The 12430-nt window shown below is 36.6% G+C and overlaps 1 protein-coding gene across 2 annotated transcripts in view; it reads right to left on the bottom strand.

Moving 5' to 3' along the window:
• Positions 1-4786: 4786 nt before the first annotated feature.
• Positions 4787-12430, bottom strand: part of LOC113502460 (protein spaetzle 5) — a 32588-nt gene continuing 24944 nt past the window's right edge. The window contains exons 3-8 of one of the 2 annotated variants that reach the window (XM_026884033.1): positions 8024-8169; positions 7076-7290; positions 6458-6755; positions 5933-6100; positions 5421-5600; positions 4787-5215 (exon numbers count right to left, since the gene is read on the bottom strand). In XM_026884033.1, the coding sequence (XP_026739834.1) occupies positions 5056-5215; positions 5421-5600; positions 5933-6100; positions 6458-6755; positions 7076-7290; positions 8024-8169 (1167 nt within the window). In that variant the 3' untranslated portion in view covers positions 4787-5055. Of the gene's footprint in view, positions 5231-5420; positions 5601-5932; positions 6101-6457; positions 6756-7075; positions 7291-8023; positions 8170-12430 lie in introns of both variants that reach the window. The other variant, XM_026884032.1, reaches the window with a different exon arrangement.

Genomic DNA, 12430 nt, shown 5'->3' with positions numbered 1-12430 from the left:
TTGAATTAAATTCCAGTATTATTGAGATAATTTAAAAAGCCAACTTCAATCAAGGTAAACCAAATTTAAAGCTCTATTTTAAATTCAAATATCAGTTTTTTTTTACATTATTTGGAACTAATATTATTTAATTTCTAGAAAGAAACAGAAATCAGATTTGTTATCAACAGATATTACTAACATGGCATCACAACAATTTATGTTTATACCTACTTTATCTGTCAAACAATATACATATTGAAACAAAACACTGAAGACAACCTCCCTCAATGTTTAGTTCCGTTAACAGATTCAGTTGCTTAGTGTTTCCTTATAAAATGTGACCCGAATACAACATAATTCATGCATCAAGCACGCACACATACAACTCTATTCTATACGAACATATTACACATACAGAATACTTCTACCATCTGTGGTTTCCAAGAAAACCTGTAGATAAAAGTTTAGTGAAGTGAAAATTTAACGACAGTTTTTAGTACTCAAAGTTAGGACACTATATTATTCCGAACTTGTGTCTTTCTCTGAATATTTATAGAAATAACTTAAGCAATTGTACTGTACGATGAATCAACAGATTTATGAAATACTTTTAAACAATCCTGCTTAAAGAATTTGTTATTTATTTATTGAATTTATTGTTATTAAAATTATAATTAAATAAAATTGATATATCCATAACTACCCATTTAAAGCGATTATCATTTCATTCGTTTTATAAACCCTCAACCTCGTCCCAACTGTTTTGCTAATCAGAATTTACCGAATGAGCAACATAAATGACGTTTCACATTGTTACAATACCGAGAACCGAAAAACATTTCTTTTCCGCGAAACATTCGAATTTGCGTCCACCACACCGCCCCGTACTAAGTGACTCATCAGAATTTCACCCACCCACGCTTGTAACACGCAGTTTCTGTGCAAACGTCATATTCTATCATCTATAATATTTATAATTAACTATACGGCCATCTGGCAAACGATACGAAGGTTTTTTTCTAATTTACAATGTTGGACTCGACTGGTACTCATTAAAATTGTAATTAATATCGCCGATTATGAATTCCTCCTCGATATTGTATGTTGTCATGTCATTAGGTAAAAGAAATATTATAACTTGTAACTTTAATCAGATGTTAAAGCGAGTGAACCAAAGTAAAGAAAAAGTAAGATCAAAATTTCTAAAGTAGTTGCAACGCGTGCAAACGTTTCTTGCATCGTGCCGCGCCAATTCCATTGCTACAAAAGTGCGTAATATCGATTACCGGATCCCTTACCCCATCTTGCGTCTCGTTCGCACGACGCACACTCCACTTCCGAAAACAATAAAAGCTTAAACGCGAACGCACCGCTGCGGGCGCGACTTTGCGCGGTAAACGCAGCGGCCATTTTGTTATTTTCGCGTTTGACATACGACCTTTTTTCCCGCCGCGCTGCGTCCCCATCACGGTCGCCATGACAACGGATCTGTCACACGCATAGAACATAAAACGCAGGCATTGATTTTTTCCCCGCTTCCTCTTTTACTTTTACGCGTGTCGAGCGACTTTTTGCTTGAATTTTTATTTTTTTCGAAAGCGACATCGCGTCAGTTTTAGCGCTCACTAAGTGCTTTCAGATTTATAGTGGTTTAAATGCTTGATATCTGAGTATTTTTAGTTTTTGATTGCGTTATGTTTGATTCGATTGGTAACTACGTTTGTAATGCATTCGGACATTTGGTTGACAATGTCACTGTTTAAGGATCTTGTCAATTTTAATAAATTGAAGTATGGAGGTAGAGGATTACTGTTTACTGATTATAGTACGTACGTATATACGCTGAATAATGTTACCATATCTAATTTCGGTTATAAATATTCAACAACAATCAAGAAAACGTTTTGCATCATTCTGCAAATTGAGGAAAAATAGTGGCGACCGAATATGGGTCGCTCGTCACGGAGTCAACAAACCAATGACGGCTTGCAAATTTTCAAATTTTGAACTTACAGTTATTTTTAATTAAACTTAGGACATAATAAACGCAGTTTCTTACCAGCCAGCTTCCTAATTAATTGCTATATAGTTTAATTAAATAAAGCAAGCATCAAAGAAAATTTTCAAAGATTTTTGCCAAGAACTTACAACAAAAACTTCAAAGGGATTTTGTTTTCTTGATAAACAGTACATTGAGTTAAGCTTAAGGGAAAATTTGTTAAGGTAGGCTCAGAACCCTCGGGGTGCGGGTCCAAGGGTTGAATATTCCATCCCTTACAGATGTGGCGATTTCCACCCCCTCGACGTCTCGTTAACTCAATAGAAGGAAAAATATGTTTGCTTGTCCATGTATACAGCGAAAAATGTCTTAATACAACCTATGGATGCAATATCAAGAGGTTAGCTTTATGGTTCATGATTCATCCTAAAGTACTCGTGTATTGGCAGGGTTGAGTTTGAGCTAGGGACGTTGTTTCGGTTCCTGCGCGAGCTATACTGACCTACTTTAATATGACCAGTTGAACGCTTGGCTTGAGGCGTCATGGATATGAAACTGTTCGTGTAACGGACAAATAACACCAACTTTTTGACCAATTTTTGATCATAGAATCACTGGACTTTAGCAATAATCAAAAGTATGGACAAAATTTTAAGATATCAACTTACCACGTATATTTCATGTGCCCTCATCGAGTCATAATTTTGGGAGTACATAGCATTGATACTATTAATAGACATAGAATGAAAATGAAATATATTTTCGATAAGTCACTTGATTTGATCTGTCCTCTGCTACACTGAATATTCTCGAAATGTCATTGGGTTAAAAAGGTACCTACTATTGCATAGTGCAGTCAAAATTTGTCAAAAAGTCACAGGACTTATAATTTTTAGGTGCTCCTTTTCACTTTTCTTTTTTAGAAACGACACCCGCAACTTATTTCATTCTTGTGTCGCGGGGTTTTTGCAAACATACAAGTCAAAAGCATAAAGACACCAAGACTCAGGACAAGCACACAAATGCTTGTCCTACACGGGGATTGAACCAGCGACACGTCGCGCTCATTGGGTTTGGCGTGGTGATCTCACCCACTCGGCTATTGAAGCAGTATAATAATCGAACACTCACCAATGACCAAAGTGTGGTGATCAAAGACTTGTACCTTCTCCATTGGGGAAAAAACAATTACCCAGATGTTATTAACTGCTTATTTAAAAAAAGGTAGGTATCTCATAATATATAATAAAAACCCTCTATGTCTTCATATTATTTATTATCTTACAATAAAAATGGAATGTACAAAAGAGAATAATTTATATAAGCATTCATAATACAGGTAAAACTAGGAATAAGAATTATAGTTTAAGAACTAGGCAGTAAATACTTGCATTTTATAGTTTCTTATGGTCAATGCGATAGACGACTCATCATCATCCTAGCCTTTTCAAAAATATGTTGGGGTCGGCTTCCAGTCTAAACGGTTGCAACTAAGAATCAGTGTTTTACAAGGAGCGACTGTCGATCTGACCTCCTCAACCCAGTTACCTGGGCAAATCGGTACCTCTTAGTTAATACTGGTTGTCAGACTTTCTACAGTTTCTACCTTCTGATCATACGTAACGACTGGCAAAGAAGTGCAACTAACAGCCGGGACCCAGAATTTAACGTGCCTCCCGAAACTCGGAACAACTCGTTATGAAATAGATAGTCCCTCATTCACGGACCGGCCGTATCAAGTATAGCTTAACCGACGATCAATCAACTCAGCAGTTGTTGTTTAGCCACGAGCTCCTCCCATTTAATTGTATTAAAATTCATACATACTCAACCATGAGTATTTTACCGGGATTCATGTCTCTCACAGTACTACTATTTTCAAAATTGCAAATATTTACCGTCTAGTCAATCTTTAATACCTAGAATAGTTGCTCAGATATGTTCTGAGAGATCAAAATCTTAAAACTATGGAGAGAATACAATCACTACGCTAATACAAAGATGGTTTTTTAATACTTACTGTATCAATAATAAATGAAAATATTTATAAACGGATTTGGCTAGCCTTGTTGTGCGACTTGTATATATGAATCTGGATGCACGAGGTTGGACGTGCAGGTTCGAATCACACACAGCCAACTATACACTCGAAATTATATTTTTATTTTGTGCATTTTACTTATGAACATAATTATTATGGCGATAAAGCAAGAACTTACTTGAATTCAAAGGATTTTCCAAAACTGTATAGGAAATAGAAATTACTGTTGTCTGATAAACAAATGTCAATTTATAAACGATTTGATCCAATCGCAATTAATATTGAAACTACTTTTGAACATACATGCTTTTGAAATACATAACAAGATCGTGCTTTCTCTTTCCCGGTCACTACTTTCGTATAAAGAATGAGTGAGATGGAACTATGTTGAGAAAGAAGTCGTTTTATAATTATGTATTTTATGCAGTATTAATTATTACTTTGAATTTATATAATACTTATCCACAAACAATTATAAGGCAAAGTTTAGAAGCATGTTAATATTTAAATTATAATATAATATTCGTACCTAATATTTACAAAATATAATCGTTTTTAAATTTAGTTAATACTTCGTAAATCGACAACTGAAATATAAATGTAACAGTTACAGGAAAAAAAATATATATTTCTGTTAAGATTGGAATCGAACTCAGATACGCGGCTGCTAGGTCGGAAACAAATCCTCAGAAATCATACATTGCTACATATAACATAATAAAAAATCTGAAAAAACATATTAAATAATTGGTCGTCTTAATTAAAAAAGTTTCCAGTGTCGTTAATTATATTATCAAATAATTAAAATAATTATAATACTCTATCAGGACAAAAGTTATTGTGCTCCATCTGAATAAATACAAGTGTCATGATTCTAAAATAATTTTAAAAGGCAGTGAAAACAGTTTCGCTACTTTACACAAAGTAATACTAAACGATTGTAGTGCCATCTATTATCAAATAGTAGAACTTAGAAAGCGAAAAAGTTTTTGTTATCTAAATATGCATCACTAATTTTGTTTTCGAATTAGATTCAGTTTGTATTTGCTGTAAATGTACATTGACAACAGCTAGGTATCCAGAATACATCAGTGTAGAGGTTTGTTCCGTCCGACTGTAAGGCAACCAAACGTTTCTGTATGTATTTTTGTTCGCAGCGAGATGTATATCCAGGTGGCACTGTACATATCCCACTGCATTCCGTTGATCTGAAATGTAAAGTAACTTAATTTTTGGTAAAAGTAAAAAGCCTAAAACTATTTCTCAAACTGGAATAAAATTAACTTCTACTTTTGCTACTGAACAATAGATGGCGCTGTAACCAAACTTTGCTTAAGTGTTCTGTAGTAATCGGATAGATGGCGTTGTTTGAAGTTCAAAAATAGTAGGTCTACTTACGTGCAAATCTCAGCCCGTACAAGTTGCGACATGTTATCAGGCATGTTGACAACGTATTTCCAGTTGCCTTTGTTGTTGAGAGCCGCTCGGGGTGTTGTGAACTCCGTTCTCACTGAGCAAAGAGTTTGCTGGTTCGGAGCTTGAGCTTGTCTGCGAGTACGCTCTGCTGATGAATCCTCACTAAAAACATAGGCAGATAGATAAGTTATAATTATTAGAATTTCGATACAAAGTAAGAACTACGAGCGAAATTTAATATGAGGGAAAAAAAATACAGAACTTTCCAAGAAGACACGAAAGCGAACCGATGTCTTCCTTGCGAATTGGTAGGAAATACAACGGTACCGAGATCAATAAAAAAGTGACCCAGTAATGTCCTGTTTGACCCAGTCAATAAATATAAAGAATAAAACTCAATCAAATAAACTCTGACGTATAACAGTACCTAACTGTTTGATATTATTTTTTAAAGATAAATGGTAACTAAGGTACTCCTAGCTATCAAAACTCACTTGGCAAGCCCGAGCGCTATCCTCAAGGCCTCAGCCCCAGTTAGCTTCCTCTTGTCGGCCGCCCGCACCAGCTCCGCGTTCCTCCTGCGCCTCCGTTCCGTGGAGGTCCGCGTCGGGAACGTGACGGACCTCTCTATCGTCACGTCAGAGCGTGACGGTGACATATATCTGTAATGTTTGTATTTAATTAAACAATTAAACGACTCAGATCGCAAAACCGCCGTCATGTCAGCTCATGATTAACGTTTCCGGGTGGGCCCGAAACTAGTCGGGCCAGTAAATCGTTGCAGCTTTATTATGAATCATTCACACAAAAGTCGTTTCATTGTAGGATAATTTCCATAGATGGTTTTATCCAGACTTAAACTCAAACTCAAATAAGGCTCAGGAAAATAATTGTCATTTCCATAAATTTGAGGGATTCGATCGGCGCTAAAGCTTGTCTCCAGCCAGAGGATCGATATTACAAAGATTACTTACTTTACATCTTAATCAACACATTGAAATACCAAGAAAGAAACTTACTTCCACCATTCATTAGGATTGTACTGCGTCACGCCTGCCGACGGACGAAACCAATCATTCGTATCAAAACCAGGGTAAAAATTTGATCCAAAATAATTCTGGTTGTATCCCAAAGGGGTCTGTCTTAGGACCTTCTTCTCAAATTCGCCGAAGTTCCTATTAGGGTTCCAGTAGCCATTCGGTGAGTAACCATGGAAACCGAATTTTGAGAAGTTGGATGCCTGGTAAGCATTGATGTTGTATGGTGTTGGGTCGCTTGCGGTTGGCGGCTGGAGTGGAGTCTTTTGAGAAAATATGTCTGGAATAGAAGATTTTATAATTAGGATAATAAGTTCTGAATATGATTTAAATGCTAAGCACTCCTCTCTAAAATATTCTTGTCGCAATATCACAAACTCCTTTTTCTTTCCTATCTTTTTTCAAACAGTCCATCGAACCCACCTTTCTAAGGCCTGGAGTACAAAAATTAATAGTGACTGTTTTAGCAGCTTCTTCAGGTAGTAACTTCGATTTGAAGTTGATAATTGTAAAAAACATTGAAGTAGAGGTGTAGTCATCCTCCCTCAAAATTTCTTCAATTTTCTGCCTAGACCGATATAATTAACAGAAGACACTCACCATGATTATACCTAGTATGGAACTTGGTGTTATAATTCTTCTGGTAATGAGGATCATTGACCAGCGATATCTGATCCACGTGCGGTAGGGAATTGGGGCCGTAGTCGTAGGGGTAGTCGTTCTTCTTAGCCTGGGAGAACTCGTCTCGACTCTCATCAGACAGCAGGGTGCTGATGTCGTACTGACCAGCTTCAATCAGCTGGCGAATTATCTTTCTGGAAAATAGGGGAAGGGGTTTTGAGAAATTTGGAAATGGTAAGGGGTTACAGTTTAGTTTGACTTGTGATTTAGTACTTTATGATGCATATGTCTTAAGTTTATGTTATTTTACTCGTAAGCCTGCTTGCCTCATAACAAACACACAACAGCCTGTAAATGAGGCTTTGCTGGGCAAAGACATTTTCCACATCAAAAGGAATGCAAATCGAAGCCAAGTACATATTCATTATTCCAATAAGATCTATAATCTAAGTTTTTTAAATCAATATTTAGTAATTATTCCAATTGGACCTAGTGTTCTAAGTGGCTGCGCCCTTGTTGAAATGAAACTACTTTTACGGATTTTTTTGCGGTTTAATTTTAGATTTTAGCTCCCGACGTTTCGAAAATTTTGCAGGTATCATGGTCACGGGCAGACTGTGCCTTCGTTTTTTCTTCTAAAGGACTCAGTACCAAGAAATTTTATACTTATGTCTCGGGGTTTCCACAAACATTCAAGGTACATGTGCAGACACTGGACTCACAACAAGCTTTCGTGGATCACACAAAATGCTTGTTCTATCTACGCTGCAAACGAAACCGCGTTACGTCGCGCAAGTTGGGTCTTACAGGTTGAGGGTATCGCCACTTTAATCATCAGCTCAATACATACAAGCACCGATTGTATAGCGCTTGAAAAACGTAATCCGTCTACGGGCCCTGGTTTCCATAGTAACAGTACTGACTTACTCTGGATAAGGGTCTGGATGCACGCAGTATGTGAGTCCTGGCTGCGCGCAGGGCGGCGTGCGGCCGGGCGGCGCGGGCTCCAACACACAGTGCTGGCCATAGGGGCAGCTGTAGCCGTCCCCGCTGTGTACTGACAGCCATAGCAGCTGCAAAATAAACAGATTTTTTATGCTTTTTTTTAAACGACTCCCACCTACTAAGGAATTTAATCTTTGTATCGCGGGGGTTTTCACAAACATACAAATTACGTGCACAAAGACACCCAGACTCAGAACAAGCATTTGTGGGTCACAAGAATGCTGCAGACAGTGGGTTTGGTGTGGTGACCTCAACCACTCGGGCCCTATCCGTACATTCAAAATTTAAATCCGATTGTATTTTTCTGCACAAATAAGTTACAACTAAGCAAAAGTCGCCGGGACAAGAAATTAAAAAAGATTGTTTGTTAAATCATGAGCAGATTTTAAGATGATTTTCACTTGATTAAGTATCTTCCGAATCTTTCGAGGAACAGTTTATGTAGGTAATCTTTACGACAAAAGATAATGTCAAAAAACGTATCGTTGATCTCATTGCGATATCTTCAAAAGCTGCTCCAATTAATATTTCCTTCAGCAATAATGACTCAGTCTTCTCGCAAATAATGATGTAAGTGCGTTTGCCGTCGTCTGCGCAGCTGTCAAGCTCCGCCCACTTTTTTATTAAATGTCAATGTCATGGTTAGGCATTGCGATTTGATTTATTTCTTGGTAGTGACAAGTCAGATGAATCAGATACAAATTACAACCCACAACTATCTGACATTCCCAGAAACTAACATACAAATTGATATAATAAATCTATGTGCTTTAATAATATTGATTAATCAACAAATAAAATAGCTTATAAAATAGCTAAATCTATACTCTATACTAATATATAAAGCTGAAGAGTTTGTTTGTTTGAACGCGCTAATCTCAGAAACTACTGGTCCAAATTGAAAAATCTTTTTTGTGTTGAATAGTCCATTCATCGAAGAAGGCTTAAAGGCTTGGGCTATAAACCATCACGCTGCGACAAATAGGAGCGAAAATATATTATAATGAAAAATGTGTAAAAACAGGGTAGGTATAAATCTTAACTTATATCTTCTAACCACGGGGACGAAGTCGCGGGCAACAGCTAGTATAGCATAAAATAGCTATAATATCGTTCCATAAATAACAATGTTATAAGAATCAACAACACCGGGTCGTCCAGTCTGTCTCAAAACAATACGTACGAATTGAAAACCTCCTCTTTTTTTTTAATATGAAGTTACAAAAAAAAAAACCTCTTTTTTTAAAACGGCTGAAAAGTTTACAAAATATAATCAGAAGAAGGTCCGTTTTCTACGAATAATTTTTTTTCGATCTGCCACATTTATTGAAATCCCATTTGCCTAACTTGTGTACTAACATTCTAAGTACCTAACACCGACAGAAAATTTAATGAAACCTCCATAGCAAAACCTTCCAACCCGTCCACTCGGCACACAGCGGCATCTACCAAGGATTGAAACACAACAAGCATATCTCCAACATAATCTTGTAACTACAGACAGGCCGACACATAATCTGCTCAATCAACAATTGTTATTCGTGCCTCGTAAACGAAAGTGTCGGTTAATCTGAGTCCCTCCTTGAATAAAGCATAAACTTTAGATATCGAAAGTGTTCTGCCTGTGCCAGTATTTCTAATGTCTCTATAAGGAAATCTTAAAATACATTTGGGTTTTCCTATTGAGTCACTAGAGGTGTTTAAGATGGTAATTAAAGTTATTCGCAGATGGCGAAAGTTAAAGATTCATGAATATTGTTTTATAGTTAAGTTAATTAACTGATTGGCAGTTTATTATGTAAGATGCTTTGCGAATACTTAACAAGTTAGTTATTTTGTTTTTATTTGCGACTTGGTGATTATTCTTGTGTAGAAAAATTAGCAGGGACAATTAGCACGTGTATTTCACAAAAAATGTCTTAGTGGACCAACATAATTTTTGACTCAAATTTGAGGGGCCATACGAGCATATAACCCAACCCAATAATGCATGCAGGTCCAACAGGCCTAAAAGGAAGGCTAACAAGGCGTAACAGGCTTAAAATTTAACTTCTAAAAGGAAACTAATGTCTCACAATCATACAGTGAAGACCACGTAACGATGGTAGCCGTCACTTTGACATATTCGATATCACAAAAGACGTGTGATCCGTTGACATGTTGCAACAAGCGCTTTAGTTTAAAGATACACTGCGGTACTGGGGAGATTGTATCCACGATGCATAGAAATGTTTCATAAAAGCTGATTGTTTGGCGATGAACCAAATCGAGTGTATGCGTGATGAATGACATTAATGTGGACAAGAAAACGGTATCCTACCATTTTATTTAGGTAATGCCTACCATTTCCTATTTACCATTAAGTGTTAAAATTTGACTTTCTCATTCAGGAATTTATACTCTATTTCTGAAAACGAAACGGTATTATACTCCTTTTTTGCCTCGAATATTTCTCTTCCATGAATCACTTTGATTCGTATATGGACTTCCAGTTATTCCGACCCTGTGAGGCATTCATTTGAATGGTTAGTCCCTATCGAGAAACCGTATTTTTTTGGCTTTCCCCTGGCAACATACCCGAAATACCTAATATTATCCGGAGACATTTGGTAAAGAGGTGAAGAATGTGATTACACTAAGCCGGGATAAATGTCTCAAACTCCCATCACTTTAACCATCGTCATCATTCCAGCCTTTTCCCAATTATGCTGTCGACTGTCAAACATTACTCCAATACGATGCCAAAATATAAACCCGTTAGTAAAGAAATGATCATGAATGATCGTGATTACAACACTACGCCTAATTTGTCACAAACTTGGCATTGACATCACAATGGCAATATAGATCACAACACTAGCTATACACTGAGGATACGACAATGATGCTTAAATTGACACATTAGTTGCGACAGTCGAAGGCTAAAACCTTCGAAATGCGAAAGGCAATCATCACCTATTTATTATTGCTTAGTTACTTCTGGTACATATTCCTTTATTTAACTATTTCGGGCGGAGAACAGAATCAACCGTCTTTTATCGTATTTGCGTGTAACGTTGTTTGTCCGCGATGGACTCCCTAAACAACTTTCGCGGTTTGTCGGCAAATTTGAACACCGTGTTCAGCTTGATCCAATTTAAAAGATAGAATAGCTTACAAATCAATTTTTAGTCACAGTATTTCTTGCACGTGGACAAACAGTTTCTAATTAAAATAATCAGCAATAAGGATTTAGTATCCTTGTGCCGACGGTGATTTATCATACACTAGCTGTTGCCCGCGACTTCATCCGCGTGGTAGAAATTATAAGTTAGGAATTTTTGAACGGAAGCAGTCGATGATGAATATTTTTCCCCGTTTTTGCTACATTTTCCATTGTATCTGCACTCCTATTAGTCGCAGCGTGAAAGTTATATAGCCTATAACCTTCCTCGATGAATGGTCTATTCAACACAAAAATATTTTTTCAATTTGGACCAGTAGTTCCTGACATTAGCGCGTTCAAACAAACTCTTCAGCTTTATATATTAGTATAGATTCAACTCACATGCTTAACGACACCCAGAATCATAACAATATTTCGTGGATCTCACAAAATAACGTTGTCTTACACCGGGATCGAACCGTCGGTATGATAACTATGGTGATCACCAAGCCAATAACCATCCTGCACAACATATCGTGGGTTCGATCCCTGTAGAGGACACGCCACAACTTATTTGCGCAAGTAATTTGAACGATTGTATACGTACGTTAAAAATCGCTTATACACTTTAATTCTTAGTAGGTCAATGTAAAAAATATAGACTATTCTTTTAGTAGATAACTTCGATTTGAAATAAGTATTTTCGGTATGTTTAAGAAACTAAAACGTGACAAAATTGCTTCTTGCCGTGTTTTATGAAATGTGAACCATTTTAAATACAAATTTTAGCTGTCATCAATGGCGGATACAATGTTTATAGTTCCTACAGTAAATATAACAATTAACAAGTACCTTTATGCATTTAATTGTTCTAAACTGTCGTAACAGTAACATGAGCGTAACAGACAAAGCGATCTCAAATCTTCCGATTTTTTACTTAAATTAACATCACAATTGCATTGTCTACGTAACTTCCTATAACCTGGCCAAATAGAAGAGTAATCCTTTATTTAATGTACGCCTGTATTAGGGGAACATTTTAATTTGGTCAGGTAATGTCTGAGATGGTTCGTTATGTAATTTGTTGAGTAACAAATTACATGCCTGTAATTATATGGTGTGGAACCATTGTAGATACATATGTAACCTATAATTGCTTTAAACGTGCTGCATTTTTTTATTGG

Source organism: Trichoplusia ni, chromosome 17 (genome assembly GCF_003590095.1).
Source record: "Trichoplusia ni isolate ovarian cell line Hi5 chromosome 17, tn1, whole genome shotgun sequence".
In the NCBI taxonomy this organism is placed as follows: Eukaryota; Metazoa; Arthropoda; class Insecta; order Lepidoptera; family Noctuidae; genus Trichoplusia; species Trichoplusia ni.
Note: the sequence above shows the minus strand (reverse complement) of the source record. Positions and strands in the feature narration are given on the sequence as shown.